Source organism: Vanessa atalanta, chromosome 28, assembly GCF_905147765.1.
Source record: "Vanessa atalanta chromosome 28, ilVanAtal1.2, whole genome shotgun sequence".
In the NCBI taxonomy this organism is placed as follows: Eukaryota; Metazoa; Arthropoda; class Insecta; order Lepidoptera; family Nymphalidae; genus Vanessa; species Vanessa atalanta.
Genome location: NC_061898.1, coordinates 1303392 through 1322947, shown reverse-complemented (window position 1 = coordinate 1322947; position 19556 = coordinate 1303392). Strand labels below are relative to the sequence as shown.

At 35.1% G+C, this 19556-nt stretch overlaps 1 protein-coding gene across 1 annotated transcript in view; it reads right to left on the bottom strand.

Annotated features, from left to right (window-relative positions):
• Positions 1–19556, bottom strand: part of LOC125074615 (LIM domain-binding protein 2) — a 57798-nt gene that overhangs the window by 21861 nt on the left and 16381 nt on the right. The window contains exon 2 of the mRNA XM_047685977.1: positions 18015–18400. Within this exon, the coding sequence (XP_047541933.1) occupies positions 18015–18400 (386 nt within the window). The remainder of the gene's footprint in view (positions 1–18014; positions 18401–19556) is intronic.

Here is a 19556-nt window from a genome sequence, read left to right as displayed (position 1 = left end):
ACGTTATATAAATAAAGTCTTACATAATGTCATCTTTATTTATATTTATTTACAAACATATTTTGTATATACATACTTATATTAAAAACTTCCTTTTAAAATAGCGTAAAGATATTTGTTAATTTTTGTTTAATTTATTGAAAGACCTAACAACTAGACACGTTACTAATAATATATTAAAAAATAAAAAACATTAAAATCGATTGGCTGTATAATGTCTATACATCAATACTCTTGCCATAATATTTTACGTCAAAAAAGTTAGGATACGTAAAAGCGCGGGAAAATTGTTTTCTACGCAAATAACTTTTGAAGATTTTATTTTTCGTTGTTGACGAATGACATTTGTCAGAGATATTGTTTTGTCCGAATTATTTTATTTTTATACGTAATGAGAGTTACAATTAATTAAATAAAAACAAATTACACTCTATTCAAGTACTCTTAATAACAGTTTTAAACTGTCATTTCACAAGATAAAATTTTATATAAACCAAACACCGTGCCGTCTCAGAATGTAGATTCTAATTATATAGACGGTCGGGTAGATGCGCCACCTGATGGTGAGTGATCACCACTGCCCATAACTCCTAACATCGCCCATGCGACACCAACCTTAGGACTTAAGAGGTTGTGTGCCTTATTACACTGGCTCACTAACCATTCAAACCGAAACACAACAATACTAATTAATGTTTGGTGGTACAATATACGAAGAGTGGTACCTACCAGCCCTACCATCAAAAAATTTATCCTATTCATATTTTATATACAATAAAATAATTATATTATTATAAAAATCGTTTTTCATATAACACGAACAAAATCAAAAGAAATAAAACCTCATACTTATTTAACCAACAAAAAATACACACAGTCTCAGTCAATATTCGAGACCGAAAAAAAAAAAAAACAAAAATTAATCAATAACAATATTATTAATCTGTCAACAAGTAACGACAGAGACAAGTGTAACATTGATTTTTCATTTGCATGTTAGAACGAGACGGCAATATTTTCGAGACACGAGTGCGACTGAGACGGATTAAGTTTATTATAAATAAGGGAGCGTGTCGGTCGTGAATGGCTTTGTGGGTTACGATATATTTTTGTACTACATAAACAATTTTGAATCTGAATAGTTCGCTTAGACATTATAAGGCTTAACACTAAACACAAGATTATATAGGTAGACTAGCGACCCGCCCTGACTTCGCACGGATGCAATTTATTAATAAAAAATATAATAATTATAATACAAATATAATTAAAACTCTATAGCACTCAGGAATAACTTAGCAATCTACGAGTGATTTTTTTTTTTATTTGAATCATAAGAGTTCATGAGATTATGCTCTATAAACAAACAAATTTTACCTTTTCAAAATGTTGACAGATAAAAAAAAGCTAAAGTTTTTTTATTTTTTTTTTATTTTCAGATATATAAATTTAATAATTATATAATTTAATTGGTTGAAAAGAGTAACTAACGAATTTCTCGGTCGTTTCTTGCAAAGGCCTCATTAAATTTTACCTTGATTTTGATATTGTCCAAATATCCACAACAGATTTCATATTCCGTATCTCACATTTCACCTACCTATATTCGATTTATAGTTATACATTGTTTTTAGTAATATTATAAATGCGGAAGTAACTCTGTCTGTTACGCTATCACAGCCAAACCACCGAAGCATTGATTAATATGAATCAAACTTAAACCCTATGAAAGGACATTGTACTTTTACACCTAACACCCGACGAACCCTTTACTGTAGAAACTTACAAACTATACCTGTTTGTACGAAAATGTATGTTTTTAATTTGAGGACTGGATTCTGACTCCCAAGATTCCATTTTTAAAACTTTTTTTTTCAGTAGTAATATTAAGTATTGTTGTGTACCAATTCGAAGGGTGAGTACGCTAGTGTAACACACAAGGAACATGATATCCTAGTACCCAAAGCCAAAGCAAAGCGCTTTGACCAGTCTATCTACCTTTTTTTTTTAATAAATAAAAAGTATTTATTGTAAGACTATAAATAAATCTCCTACTCTTGTACCATTAATTTACTATTTATTAGAATTAATAGTTTAGAACATACTCTGTGTTGCTGTGTTCCTGGTTGAAGGAACAACTAACCCCGAATAATTAAAGGGACTAAGGACGGACATCTTGAATACCGTTGCCGGGCGAAATTGTCGAAATTATTTAAAAAAAAAATCACAACACCATTTATTTTAGGCGAACCAATTACCATAAGACCTTAGACCATTTATCGTTCCGATAAAAAAAAAAAAACACCTCAGTGACGTAACTAGTTCCATATTTGAATAGTTTTAGTTTATATGGCTTCCGTATTTTGCTTTTGTCGTCATTTACTTTATTATACTAATTGAACCTGCGACTTCATACATACTTCAACTTTATGGACAAACCGTCACCCCCATTTTACCCTCAAGGGTTGAATGAAAAAAAGTAGCCTATATCCTAGCCCGGAACTCAAACTATCTCCATTCCCAATATAATTTTTTTTTAATGTTAAAGGTTAGCGGACGAGCAAATGGGCCACCTGATGGTAAGTGGTCACCACCGACCATAGACAATGGCGCTGTAAGAAATATAAACCATTCCTTACATTGCCAATGCGCCACCAATCTTAGGAACTAAGTCTCAACAATACTGGGTATTGCTGTTTGGCAGTAGAATATCTGATGAGTGGGTGGTACCTACCTTTCGCATTTACAATATTAGTGTATAATATACATTTCTTTGTACCATCGTGTTGTTACTTTATAAATGACAGGTACAAAGGACGTTAGATAGGTAAAGAGTCCAGCAGGTAAAATTTTTGCAACTCCAAGAAAGACTTAGAAAATAATTCAAAAACAATAACACGACTACGTAAAAAATCACGCTAATAATTGATTTTAGAAGTTTGACCCGATACGAATACCAGTTAATTCGTGTAAAATAGCGTGCAGTGATATAAATATATCTGATATGAACTCATTAGGCCCTTCCATTTGTCACCCAAAACCTTATACTTCGTTTTCAAGCAGGATATATTATATAAATCTGATTGTATTTAACTGACATAACTATGTATATCAAATGTTGGAAAAGAGTAACTGTTCTACCCGGTAAAATCTACATTACGAACCGGTGGTATTAACTAAGTAATTTAAGTGAAGCTCACTTAAAATACTTAGTTAAATGACGATTCAAAAGTGCTTGTAAAAGCCTACTTGAATAAAGTATATGTTGATTTTAGTCTCTTGATTAGGTTTTACTATATTTACTTGGTTTAATTGGGTGGGTAGGGTTTTGTGCAAGCCCATCAGGGTAGGTACCACCACAGGTATAAAATATGATGAGTGCATCATATTTTCTACAGCACAGCGGTGACAGCTTATCATCAGTTTGCTCATTTAACCATCTTGCAACCTACATCATAAAAATATATATTGTTTGTTATTGGAGGTTATATAAGGAAATTATCCGGAACTAATGACCCAATACAAAAAAAAAACATTGGTAAAAAGCTACCTTAATCTATAGCCTATAAAATCAAATAAATTTAACCATTAGGAAAAATGATAAACAAACCTTTGATTTACGTATTTCATTATTTCATTTACTAAATATACCTTTATTTATAATACAACACTATTACACTTAACTCCTAATATCCACTTTAATTTTACTTCCAAAATTCCGATAACAGTTGCGTCGACCTTCAAAACGCATTTTTTTTTGCAAATCCATAGTGAATATCATAGATTAATCAAGCTCTCGACCAATGATATCGCGTCAATTTGCTGTCAAATGTTGTTTATTTGGCATTTTTCTGGTTATGGTTGGAATAAAGTATACATCATATATTTTTCTTTATTTAAAAACTGCACCCGTGCAAAGCCGGGTTTAGTCGCTAGTGTCACACATATTCGACACATATTTACTGATTTTTTTCCCCCACCTACCTCAAGATTGCCCGACAGATCGCTATCTTAGCGATAAGATTTACTGTCCACTACTGTTTGTGTATCTTTCTTATCTATCTATATTCTGTGTATCTATATGTAAAAAGGCAAAAGATAAAACAGGTTAGTACATTTTATCTGCTCTGTTCGTTAACAAATTTTCTTTATTTTTTGCTTAGTATTGACGTGATTTAGTTTTATTAACAAAGGTTTAAATCCTCAAATATCTACGTAGTATAAAACAAAGTCGTCTCCCGTCGTCTGTACGTTTATATCTTTTAAACTACGCAACGGAATTTGATGCGGTTTCCATCAATAAACAGAGCGATTCAAGAGGAAGGTCCATTGAATATTTGCGTGCTTAATTTGTGTTTATAATTCATTTGTAACAGACTTAGAACTTACGAAGGCTATAATATAATTTGTATATGAGAACTAGCCAAGTCAGACCTTAGGCAACAATATATTACCCCAAGTTATAAGAAGCAATGATATTTTATGTAGTTATAAATAAATTTCAGAAAGGACTATTTAACTTGGCACAAATTTAGATCTCACTTCTTTTGTCGTTGAAGACAACAACCAAGGTATATATCATAATATTTAACTTGGCTCTCATTTTTACATTTATGTTTTTGATGGGATATTTTATTCCAGAAAAGCCGAGTATTTCAACTTTCCTAGCCGGTAAAAAAAGAGTTTTTTTTTTTAATAATTATTCTTTAATCTAAAGATTTTGTATATAGACCCTTATCTTACCAGTGCGAAGTCGGGACGGATAGCTAGTACATTGGTACATTGAAGTAATTCCAAAATAAATTGTGCCCCTGGTAAAAAAAAATCCGCACATTCCACGTTTAAATTCTTGTTAAATATCGGCACAACTCCGTGGGGTACTAGGAGAGCAGCGTCGTTGAGGGGGTGGCCGCCCTCACGTGCTCGCCCCTCGGTTAAGTATTCATACCTAAATATAGGTTACGTCAGCTAACCATTGTACATAATTAACATATATATATAATTTGTGAACGATTTCGAATAATGCCTCGTGAAATAAATTAATAATTAATTAATTAATTTCTTGAAAATTCACAAATTATCATAAACATAATATAGTACCTATATAGTGCAAAGGGCATATGTACTTATATGATACTATTATACATAACGACGACAATAACGATTTTGACGACCTCCGTACACACCGGTTTTCATGGGTACGCCGCTCCGAGGTCCCGGGTTCGATTCCTGGCCGAGTCGATGTAGAAAAAGTTCAATTTCTCTATGTTGTCTTGGGTCTGGATGTTTGTGGTACCGTCGTTACTTCTGATTTTCCATAACACAAGTGCTTTAGCTACTTAAATTGGGATAAGAGTAATGTATGTGATGTTGTCCAATATTTATTTATTTATATAAAGTATTAATCGATACTAAAATAAAAAATAAAAATATATTACTAAATAAAGCATATTTATTTAACACAAGATTATATAGATGATAAAAAAGCGTGAAGCTAGACTTGTTGACATCCAGGCAGGATATATTACCTATACATATAATTGTATTTAACTAACATAACTTTGTATTTTAAATGTAGTAAAAGTAAAACTACCGAGTTTCTTGCCGGTTCTTCTCGGTGGAATCTACATTCCGAACCGTTGATATAGTTTTGTAAAATGACGATTCATAAGTGACTTCTTGGATAAAATATATTTTGATTTCGACAAACTAAAGTCTGTCTGGTACTCTTTCACGCCCAAACCACTGAACTGAATTCGATGAAATTTGACAAGGAATAAAGCCTACTTTATTCGTAACACTTAACGACCAAACGACAAAAAAAGCCATGTAATTTTAAATACCTATATATTAGTTAAGTAATATTTACAGTTATGTATTACAAAAGAACATATCCTCATTCATTTACAAGTATATATATAAAGAAATACTTTACAAAGTATTCGTAGCGAATTAACTCGCGTTCACACGAGTCGATTTTAATCGTTCAACTGGCGACGTGACCTAATGCACATTCAATCAAATTGAAACGATAAATGTTGATGATTATAAAATCACAACTCGTAAGTTGTATCGTCGGGCGATTCGATCTTATCACGACTTGAGTTAGCTCTATTATGTCATATTCGAAACGTTTACAAGAATTATCGGTGGTGGCGCTTTGTGCAAGCCCGTCTGGGTAGGTACCACTCACTCATCAGATATTCTACCGCCAAACAGCATTGTTGTGTTCCGGTTTGAAGGGTGAGTACGTAAGGGACGTAACATCTTGGTTCCCAACGTTGGTGGCGCATTGGTGATGTAAGGAATGGTTATTATTTCTTACAGCGCCATTGGCTATGGGCGATAGTGACCACTTACCATCGGGTGGCCCATTTGCTCGTCCGTCTACCGACATCATAAAAAAAGTACATTAACATACTCAAAATGTCCTCCTGCTTAATGAAGACCTTTTGAACTTTATTTTATCCGACGATTTTATAAGTACATGAAAAGTATCAATCGTCTGTGTTCGAACCCGCAAATATCGGTCAAGTTTCACGTGTCCGAACCACTGGACCAACTCGGCTTTACCGCTTATCTATACTAATACTAGCTGTGCCCGCGACGTTGTAGCCTAAGTTACTTCTTATCACATCAACTTTCTGTCAGTGAAAGACAGACAGACAGACAGATAGACAATATACCGTGTACACATTCATAAACATTTAGGTCAAAGCGATTATTTTAATATTATAAATATATATATATACATTATAAATGTTAAAGTAACTCTGTCCGTCTGTTGCTGTTTCACTGCCAAGCCAATTAACCGTAAAACCTTATCAAAATGTAGTCAATTATAATCTTCTCATATACAGATATAGATGTATGACAATAACAACTATGTTTATTAAAACGTATATTTTTAATTCGAATCGAAAAAGCAATGAAGATAAACAAACCTTAGATCTACGTGTACCATGCGATTTGCTAGTATACACATCAACATCGTCTAGGGATATTTTGTATAAAGTTCTTAAACCCAAAAAATCCTGGCCAGTTTTAAAATCTTTTAATGAAAGACTACTTTGTAAACCTTTTTGGACGATTCTAAATTTGAATTTGAAAAAAATAAACAAAAACAAATTATTTACGCGGCATAATGGTAGCGAAATTCGAAAGTTTCGTTTACGTATTGTAATTTTGAGATATTTTTTTGTGTAAAATTTAAGTTTTATAACAAGTTATCGATTAATTTCGAGGTAAACCTATTGTGTGCATCATGCAGCGGCGCCATTTAACGAGAGAAGAAATGTTAAGGGCAGTAGGCATGCTCCAAGCTGGGGCTACTCAACGGAGTATTGCTGAGGAGATTGGAACAAGACAAAACGTTATATCTAGGTTATGGTCACGCTACCGTGCTACTGGTGAAGTGGCTGAAAGACATCCAGGTGGGAAGCGCATAACCACTCAACGTCAAGACCGATATTTGCAAGTTGCCGCGAAAAGAGAACCAAATGTTACGGCATTGCAGTTGGTTCAGAGGCTCCAGTCAGAGGACCAGTTGCTTGTGAGTGACCAAACTGTAAGGAGAAGGCTGCATGAAGCTAACCTTCATGCTCGCAGACCGCTTCGTACTCCAGGACTACGCCGAGGAAATCGTGGGCGACGACTAGAGTGGGCTCGTGTACATTTGCTCTGGGAAGCTAACCAGTGGTCTGTAGTGCTGTTTACCGATGAGTCCCGGTTCGGTTTTCATCCCGATACACGTAGAGTACGTGTTTGGCGAGTCTCTGGTCGTGATAGCCGTCTGCAACATCTTTTGGAAGTCCATTCATACCACGGCGGGACAGTAATGGTTTGGGCGGGAATTCGTCTTGGTGGAAGAACAGACCTCTTTTGGATCAGAAACACCATGACGGCTGAAAAATACCGTAACGAGGTGCTAGTGCTTATAATTTACCCCCATAGACTACAATTGGGCCAAGAATTCACGCTCATGCACGATAACGCCCGTCCGCAAACAGCGAGAGTGGTAACGAGATGGTTGCAGGAACAAGACGTATCGGTCTTAGGCTGGCCCGCTCAATCACCTGACCTAAACCCCACAGAGCACGCGTGGGACATCCTCCAAAGAAGGTCTTTGAGGAATTTCCCTGCACATATTGCGACGGAAGAGCAACTTTTTTGGCATCTTAGTCGGACCTGGGACAATATACCGCAGCAAGACTTGGATAACTTAATCCAAAGTATGAAAAATCGTTGCAGGACCGTTGTAAATGTGATGGATGGTTTTACAGACTACTGATTTTTCATATAACTGTTAAAAACAATAACTTCTCTATATTTTTCACATTTTCTTGAGTCAAACATTAATTGTTAGTTTTACCATTATTTTACGTTTTTTCTTTATTTAAGTATAAAATTGTTTACGCAAAATAATAAGGTTTTTTTTTTATTCTGGAGTCAGTTCATAGTCAGATAAATGGGCTTTATAAAAATGTAAACATGTTGCACGTTATCTTTAATAAATTTTGAAATAATTGTGTAAATTCAAAATATCCCTAGACAGTGTTGATGTGTGTAACTCGGCTATATTGTGCACTAAAGACAGTTTTTGATTAATATATCTTTATTATAAATACAACACTATTACTCTTAAATACTTACATCCACTTTAATTTAACTTCCAAAGTTCGGATATTCGAAACGTCATTTTGTCCATAACGAATACCACAGACTATCCAAGCTCTCGGCCAATGATATCGCGTCAATTCAAGGTCATAGTTGTTTATCTGTCTTCATTATTCTGTGTTTGTAATATACTATACAATGTATTCGTCTAGTATGTGCATATGTATGTTCCCATCTACACCTTAGACACTTCAGCCGTTTCTGATAAGTGAGGACTCGTTTGATTCGTAGAAACGTCCCGGACGTCAACAGCTAAACCGTGACGTCATATATCAAATATGGCGAACGGAGGCGAGATATTACAACTTTAAAGGCGATTATCTTTTTTGTATACACATATACAATGTGAACTAAATACGTTTGTTTAGTGTTTTAACGCGAGCGAGCAAAAATTGACCTCATTTGTGAAGAGATAAGCTTTATTTTTCTGAGTAAATTAATTACATTTATTAATTTCTATTTTATAAGTATATATTTGTCACCGTAAAATTGTAAATATCGTTAGATTATAATCTATCTCGCGAGATTGTGAACTGTAACATACTGTTTACAATTTAACGCATTATTTTTCGTTAGTTAATAATCTATCGAAGTAAATTTCAGTTAAAATTTTAACTCTAACCTAACCTAAGCGAAATATTATGATCCATCGAAATTCTATATGTTTAATTGTAAGTTGAATAAACGTTCACAATCTTTCGACAGTTTACAATCTCGCGAGATAGATTATAATCTAACGGTATTTAAAATTTTACGGTGACATACATATATACCTAATTAAATCTTCATAACATTCATTAGGTATAGTACGACACAATTTGAATGTAGTATCGACAAATAAAAAAAAATTGTGTATCGTCAATTTGGCGAATGTATTTGGTTATATGACATTAGAAATTATTACGTTTAAGTAAAGATCATTTTCGCATATAAAAATAAATAAAAATTGATGATTTTAAAGAGGCACTTCATTCGGATGTAATCGGTTTTACGAATTTTGCCGATGCTACATCTAAGTTGTGTCGTACTATAGGGGAAAATTTGCCTGATAGGTTGATGGTCACCACCGCCTTAAGACATTGCCGCTATTAGAAATATCAACTATACCTTATACTTTGTTTCAACCACAAGAGGAGAATAGCCAAATAAACAACATTTGACAGCAAATTGACGCGATATCATTGGTTGATTTATCTATGATATTCACTATGGATTTGCGAAAGAATGGCGTTTTGAACGTCGACGAAGCTGTAATATGAATTTTGGAAGTAAAATTAAAGCGGATATAAGTAATTAAGTGTAATAGTGTTGTATTATAAATAAAGATATATTAATCATAAAATCTTAGTAGTGCACAACATAGCTCAGTTATTAGCAAATCGCATGAAATACGTAAATCTAAGGTTTGTTTTTCTGTTTTTCCTACTCCCATTGGAATAGGTTATACATAGTTTGCGCCACAATAATTTTGTGTAAAAACCATGGCGACTGGAAGCTTTACTCGCGACCACGTAAACCAATAGACTTATTCTTCCCGTTCGAAGACAGAGCAGATAGCTAGACATACCAATTCATAGTATTTTACGAAGAATATTCAAATGTGTTAACCGCCTGCGGCTTTCGCCCGCGTGTTATCTTTACCTGGTGCAGGTGACTCTATGACTTTTTCTGTTCTGTCCTGAGGAGGCGTGTTTACAAAATTAGCATGACGATCACCTTGACGAATAAGATGTTATGTGACACAGTTAATAATAATGAGTGGGTGATATGGGCTTGCACAGAACCCCACAACCGAGTAAATTCAATACTAGTCTATAATCCAATATCAAATATTAATATTATAATAAATGTGAAAGGACGTCTGTTTTGAAGTCTGTCCTTCAATCACGCGAACGGAACGGATTCTTATGAAATTCGCCGTACGAGTCGATTATATCGTGAATGGTTACTCATTGGTGGGGATTCGTGCATGCCGGGGTAAGTAGGATCATTATGTTCGAGTGAAAAGCAGCAACACTCCTAAAGCAAGTGCTTTGGGAAGGGTATACAGGGTCTCAATCATCGAAGCAGCCCAGGGCATGTATTCGACGCCCTTTTTATATTCGAGCAAGGTTTGAATACCAACCCGCATTATCCAACAAACTGCTGCTCCAATAGCAGCGTGGTGGAATATGCTCTAAACGTTTTCAGCAGTGGGAAATTTACAGGCTGTTAATGTAATGTAAGGTTTGACTGGGAAGGTCAAATACCCTTAGAAAATATGAAGCGACTTTTCTTTTCGTACGTATCAAGTTTATGTGCAGTGCAATCGAGGACTGAGTAACGGTATTAAGGGCATCAAGGACGGGAGTCAGGAGACACCAGACCTCAGCGCCCTCCCAAATTCACTAACCTAACATCTGTCGTTCCCCACTCGTTGAAAGCTAGTTCAATACAGAAGCAATAAGTACGCTTCCTTATTGATGGTCAAAACCGGTTCCGTTCGGGTTCGTCGAGGATGTGTTTCAGTGACAACCCGATGTTAAGCAGGTGGCCCTGAGGTTACGCACCCGTATCTCGTAAAGCCGTTTGTTCTTTGATCAAAATCAAACAAGCACTTTTGAATCGTCATTTAACAAACTATTTAAAGTAAAGCTACCACCGGTTCGGAATGTAGATTCTACCGAGAAGAACCGGCAAGAAACTCAGTAGTTACTCTTTTTCAACATATAAAAATACAGTCGTGTTAGTTAAATACAATTATATATGTATGTCATGTCTCCTGCCTGGAAGTCAACAAGCATTAACTCCACGCTTTTTCATCATCTATATGATCTTGTATCGAATAATATGCCTTCTTAACCGATGTATTTTTCACAATTGACTTGAATCCATGAAACGGCAAAGTTAAATATGTCTACGATCTATCCGGTTAAGTTGGATCACAATCCCATTAGTCTAAACGACGACATCTACCTATGTTTGTGCACACGTTGTTATCTGCCCTGAAGCTATTTTCCATAGACAATGACCGCGGTGAGAGGTCATAGCGAAACCACCCATAGGATAGCAACCACGTACAGCAAATATAGATATTATAAATATACATACATATAATATTCTTAGAACTGAGAACCCAAAACCATAAGCTTGACGCTTAATTGAAAATTAATAATTTTCCGACCTAAATATATTCCACTTTTTTTTTATTTGAAGGTTATCAGGTGGACTTATGGTAAGTGGTCACCACACTGCCGATATACATTGGCACTGTAAGAGATTTTAACAATCCCTTAGACGGCCAGTGCGCTATTAACCTTAGCGCTATGAAACTACGATGTTATGTCCCTTGTGACTGTAGTTACACTGGCTCACTCACCCTTTAAGCCGAAATACAACAATATTTAACATAGCTGTAAGTGGTGGAATATCTGTAAAACTGTTTATCTATTGCATATAATTATGTAATCATATTGTGTTCGATCGACTACTCTACTCAACTCAACTCAACTCAACTGGAGGGATTCAAGATGGCATTGAGTTTCGTCATCATCACACGAATGCGACGAGGTCAATGTTATCATAACAATCTTTAACACTTGGCTGATTAATTCGCCAAGCTTTACAATTACGAGTTCGACCTCAACGGGTCGCGGAGGTCAGATGGCGAACTGACAAGACCAACCTGTCACACGACAGATCTGAAAAGACGACGTTCGTGCCTTAAGATCGAATTAAAAAAAAAACATGCCTCTCTCATGTTCTACGATTAGTCACAAACTCAGGTGAAAGTACAGACTACAGAGTAACATTAAAACGGTACATTTTTTTTTTGAACAGGTATTTTATACCTGGGAAAGAATACGTAGTACTATTTTTTGTACTACGGTAACAAATGAAAATAGAGAATGAGTATTAGAAAAAAAAAAAACAAAATAAAAAAAAAATCGGACCTAAATTAACACACAAAATACTCACAATTTAAAGTTAAATTAAAAAAAACAAACGTGTAGGGCAGGTTTAAAGAAAACCACGGAAATAGAAGGTAAATTTAAAAAATCAAGAATACGTCAAACCATTTCGTATTTCGAATGATTTTGATCGGAGCGCGGGCAGACGACACTCGAGCGACCGAGTCTATAGTCTTTACTTATGTACAGAGCGGCCGGTTTAAGCTGAGCCGTGTAACGTCACCCGCGCGCGTTTAGAAGCGGGTGGATATTGGAGGCGCGCGGGTTGAGGGAGGTCAAGTGGTAATGGGCGAAGCGGTACCACGGTACGTAGCGATGGATAGATAGGTAGGTGGTACTCGGGGTGGGCGCGTACAGTCGGTGACAAAATGCATTCATTTATTATTTTTAATTATATATTATTTTCTACAAAATAATTGTTATTTTTTGATAATATTTTTTATTTAAATTTAATTTAGTAGTTATCGTTTTATTATTATTTGTTGATAATGTTTCGTATACTATATTTTCATGTCTTAAATATATACCAATCAATAAATCGATCTTCAATATGTGTCCCAAAAAAGAAATTGAGCTGTCACTTTACTAGCTACAGTTAGTCCTCGCGAGAAATTCTATGATTTCATATAATCATACCTAAACTACAATAAGATATTTTTATTAAAAAAGCTTTAATTAATATTTGTTTTTTTTTTTTTTAATTACTACTATTGTTCAAGAACTTATAAAACCGTTAAATTGAAATCACAAAGTGTATGCTTCGAATGATCGGAAGAAGGCTCACGGCCGACAATTATGTTATCGATACGCTTAAGCATAAGTTCGCGTACACGATAATCAACATCTGGATAAAATATTCAATCTTATATCTCGATAATTTATAATAATAATTGTTATTCATTTCGATCATTAAGAAAATCTAAAATATTTAAAAACACCTGATTGTGTGTGACCATAAGTGAAAAACTTTTTTATATTTATATACGTTTTACATTTACATTAGTAAGCAATTAAATTGAAAGCAATCAGACTCCAATTCAAAACTATACATCCAAAATAAACATGGAACGCGACAGAACGAAACACTTTTGATAAAGTTGTCGCTCGTTCATATCCGAAACAAAAGGCCAGTTCAAAGACTCACCCTTATAATATAGAATTTGTTTTAAAACAAATCAATTTGTGATTGTTATTCACTACCCAACCATTTCATTAGTTAATGCATCGGATACGAGTCGAAACTGCTGTTTTAAACTTAAGTGAAAAACAAAAGGTTACAACTTCGATCATAGATTCTGTGTTAAGTAGTCTTTTTGAACTAAGTTTAAGTTTTGTTTAATTACTTTTTTTCTAACTATATTTTTTTTTTCTAACTATATGTTACCAAATTGCAATAATTGTTAAGTACTATAATATGAAAGAGATCATTTTAAGCAGGTTTATCATCCAATTAAATCTGAATTTTAATAAAGATTAAGATCTATGTTAAAATTACCATTATTTCGTAATAGTAAAAAATATAATTATTTATTATGCTGATAGAAATAACGACAAACAGCTTCATCAAGAATTTAGCAACCAAAATATATTTTATTCAAGTAGGCTTTTACAAGCACTTTCGAATCGTAATTTCACAGAACTATATCAAGCAAAGCTACCATCGGCAATACATCTAATTACTATATAGAGCTATGAAACATAATTTAATATTCAAACAGATTTTAATCCGCTAAGTTGTTACATTGCAATTGGTCAACATACATTTTACAGAATATTCACTGATGCATACAATTCATGCTGAAGATTTAAAAGCATTAAAGACACCCAAATATTTCATATCGTGACGTAACCTTCATTCACAAATTTACTTAATGAATTTCCCATGCTTTGTAGTATCGTCTAATACAATACGTATTGTAGTCATACTTACTGCAACGCGTTTGTTTCTCTATATTCTCAGTTACCCCCTTATTGAACATATACTCTTACGAACAAGACATCTAACTTTTTCGGATTTTCACTTTAAATTTTAGGTACATTCATACCTGACACCTTACATAAGATAACAATGTTCCTAATACAAGATATTTTCTATGATACATTCGTACCCTGATAATCTGTTACCTGTTTTACTGTAGTGTTTTGTATAGTTTTTTACGTTTTATGTACGATAAAGTAATCAAAGAGATATAATTATTTATTAAAATAAAAAAAGCATATTAAAAACTTGTAACAAAACAGAAATCAATTAAAATCGTTTCTATACTCATTATATAACTTTCATCTTTCATGTTATTATAATTATAATATATAATATAAATTTCGAACCACTTCGCACTAATACAAGTTAATTAAATTTGTATGCGTATTAAAGATATGTAGAAAGCGAGTTTTGGCATAAAAATTAGGCCCTTTACAATAATATGTTGTAACACTCAACGACGAAACCACTCAAATAATTATAACCTTTAATTTGTCTCCAAATGTAATCACTTAAATACCATACAAACAAATCCAAGCTAAGTATAAATAAACATAAAAATACTTAAAATCACAAATTAAAACAAATTAAAAATCTAATTAACGCTTTTCGTCTCGACCGTACCGCCGCTTCACAAAATATATACCTACACAGCGTTCACCTACATTTATTTGTGCACTCACACTGGCGCAATTTTATAGCTTACACACACAAACGACGAACGAGCTTCGCCCCACGCACACAGGCACGTTTTATTTTACTCTGAGGATAATTTTGCGATTTTTACCGCGTCGTGCATCGACGCCATTTTTTTTTCTTACTATAATAATATAATGTATTCTTTTTTTAAAAATCGCTTTTGTTGTGTTTACGTCAAACTCAATTTTCAAGAAAAAAAATAAAAATAAATATATTCTCAGATGAGTTTAAACATGGAACACAATTTTAATTGTTTTAATCAACGCTACCGACTAGAGACACTAAAGTACGTCTTTATGAAGCCTTTAAATAATAATAAATTAAAATATTAATTAATATAAAATTAATGATCAAAGTCTAAAATATATTACTAATTTAATTTCGGATTAATTTTAATATTTATAATAATAATATTTAACTCAAGAACATAAAATTCATAATAGTCACGTCAATAGTCTATAATATTTGTTGACTTCCAGACAGGATGACTAACATGACTGTATTTCATATGTTGAAAAAGAGTAACTACTGAGTTTCTTGCCGGTTCTTCTCGGTATAATCTACATTCCGGACCGGTGTTAGCTTCACGTAATATAGTTTTTTAAATAACGATTCAAAAGTGCTTGTAAAAGCCTACTTGAATTACGTATATTTTTATTTGATTTAATTCTTAATTTAAGGCGGGTGCAACTGCGAAGTTACAACTCCTTAGATAATAAACTTATCCTTCTCCGAAACGCGTTACATCTTCTGATATACGTTATACGTATATTGATCTAGTAGTTTTTCAGTTAAGTTATTATTAGATCGTTTATTAGTATAGATAACGCGCGTTGTTTGACTATTCGACACATTGTACTTCATAAACTTAATCTATATGACATAGCTTTATGTATTCCTGGTAAGATAAAGAAATAAAAATGATTATTATTACTAGCTTCCGCCCGCGAAGTCGCCCCATTGTGAGGGAGGGGGTTGGGGGTACAGGTGTTATTAATTTTTTTATGGCTATGGCGGCAAATGAGCAGGAAGAGCTGATGGAAAGTGACTCCTGACGCCCACTGACATCTCCAACACCGGGGTCTTGCAAGTTGCCTTTAAGGAATGAGCCGACTCTTTTCTTGAAGGTTTTCAAATCAAATAAAAAATAAATGAATATCTTTTCATTTGATATCAACGTGTTGATCACTGTCTTACCCGTGCGAAACCGGGACGAGTAGTTAGTTAAGTATTAATATTGAGTATTCATACCTTTAAAAAAAAAATGAAAAATGTTTATTAACAAAAAACAACATTATACAATGAAATGTCCGGTGGTACCCACACTAGGTATTACTGTGTCGTGGGAAATTCATATACAATTCTTTATATTCATATTAATTCCTTACGTCCCACCGGTGGGCAGAATTCTGTCCCCGGTACACAGAGCGATTTGTAGCGTATATTACATTACGCGGCCCCAGCGCGGTATTTAATTTTTTATTCAATATAGATAGGCAGGCTGGCAAATGGGCCACCTGAGGTACAGGCACAAAGGCCGTAACGGTTTAGTCGCCAAGATTGGTCTACTTGCTTGACAAACTATAAATAATAAAACAAAAGATTCGGCGCTATTATTATTTTATATACATATAAACTTATGCCAGTGTAAACGGTGGTCTTACGGCGCCGATGTCTGCTGGTGACCTCTTACCACCAGGTGGTAAGGAACAAAATCGTAGTTTCTCGTAATTCAAAATCTCTATCAGATTTGTCAGAATCTTATGAGCTCAACTAATAACAATAAGAAATAACTAGACTGGCTTGTGCTAGAAAAAACAATTCCATTTTACACAGAACCGGGGTTAAGGATGGGGGCAGCTGGGGCCTCCACAACGAAGGCGTCTTACAGTAGATTCTTGAGATTAAAACCTAATACTGAAGCGTTAACAATTTTAATATACATATATGTATAGATATAGAAAAATTGAAAACCTGATTCGACAGTATTGACGGTAAAAATATTTGCACACTTTTTTGTAAAATAATAAAATAACCCCCCTCCCCCCCTGTTGCCCCAGGACCTTTAGACCTCTAAATCCGGACAGTAGTTCAACATCCGCTTCCGTCCATCGAAAGACGATAAACACTGGCCCTTTTAAAATATCGTCCATTCACGAATGATAAGTCTTAAGAACATTCACAAATAACATCATTCATGACAAAAGAGAGAAATTTAATTTGAAACTATATGATTCAGCCACTTATCTTATACTTAGTTGTTACTTAGAAACAAAAACATCGTTCCAGTTCCAAATCAACACCGAAAAAAAAAAATCAAGAACTCCAAGAAGGCCACGACGCGGCCTTTTATAAATTGACACTAAACAATAGTTTCCTTGTAATATTGTTTAAACTTAACGCATATGCTCGATTTGTACTATTAAAACATTGTTAGGAAACCTGCAGGTAGTACACGAGAACAGCCCCCATTGGAGCAGCGTAGTGAAATAAACTCCAAAGCTCCTCCTCAATAGAGAGGAGGGGTTTGCCCAGCAGTGGGTTATTATGGTTATATGGTATAGTTTCCTAGTTTTATTGTTTAAACTTATATTATACATATATGAAGATAGTATTGTATGTGTATGTGTGACCTCGTTAAAATTATTTAACACGGTCTCTTTCGTGTTTCGTCTATTAGTACCGAACGTAGAATCGAACCAACTAACCTGTCAACAGGTGGCGGCAGTGGCGCCATCATGTGCGGGTGCGGCGGCATCGGCGGATGTGGCGGGTGAGGGTGGAACGGCGAGCCCGGCGGCGCGAACCCGGGCCCCGGGAAGTGGCCCTGCTGGGGGCCCGGGGGGAAGCCGCCGCCGGAGCCCGGCCTCGCCGACGGGCTGCCGAAGGGCCCCGCCGCCGCGTAGGGCCCCGCGAACCCGGGTCCCGGGCCGGGGGTCGAGGGCGCGGGGGACGCGGCGAAGGCCGGGCCTGCCGGCGAGCCCGCAGGCGGCGCGAACGCCGGGAACGGTGGCTCGCTGGACTTCCAGGCGGCCGGGACGCCGCCCCCGGCCTCGTCCAGCGCGGGGACGCGCCGTTGAAGGCCCACCGACATCTGATGGTTAGGAGAAAGCGTTGAACGAGGAACATAAACAGCGATCACCAAACAACTAATAAAGGGAAAAAAAGCTAACAAAAATAATTTCAATAATAAAACAATGACTCCCTGTTTAGGGACGAGTCGTTATAATGACGTCGATAGTGTCGAGGCTGAGTAATTAGAAAACTTCGTTTAGCCCAATAAAACCTGCAAACGGGGGAGCGGCCGCTGTAGCCGCCCGGCGGCAGGTAGAGACCGCTGATAACCAGTCGCAAGAAAAAAAAAAAAACTCCGCGCATTAGAGCACCTTGCACGCGCCCGAGGGACTTGCGGATCACTTTTAAATAATCATTTTACAAGTTAATCCTGTTCATTAGACTCGAATATATTCTTCACGCAAATAGGATCATAAAAGCACTTTTAAATCGTAATTCTTTAGTATTATGTTAAAGCTACTACCGGTTAGATTCTTCCAAAAAGAACCGACATGAAACTTAGCGGTTACTCGAATCCACCATTGTAACTACAGAGTATGTCCATCAAGATTATTTTTTAAAAATAAATAAATAAATAAATAAATAAATATTGGACAACATCACATACATTACTCTGATCTATTTTTTAATTTTGATTTTACCTAAGCGGCGGGGCGGGGAGGGGGTCAATATAAAACAAACAGACTCCTATATTAGTCTGTATGTATACAGATGTCTTGTTACTGTATTCAAGTGAACGTTTCGTTTTTATCACGATAAAATTCAAAAGCGTCCTTATATAAATGTTTCGTAAGTTTTAAAGTAGCATGTATTTGACGTATCGGAACGACTTTAACGGTTCGTTAATAACAGCTTACTGGTGTATAATAACGATCCGTTATATATTAAACTGACAATGGAGAGCACTAAGCCTGTTGCACACCTAACTAAAATAATATAATATTAAGTACAGCTGGGCATAGTACGCTATATGTATTTTCTGTATTCATTTCCGAGCGACCCAAGCAGCTATGGTATATTTCTGTGACGTCACCAACCTAGTCGAGACTCGTTGAATTCAAAATAATTGTATTTTGAAATCAGAACGATTTAATTATTGTTATCAATGATGTAAAGACAATATATATATACCTATTACTAGATGAAAACCTGACTTCGCTTGAGTAAAATAAATA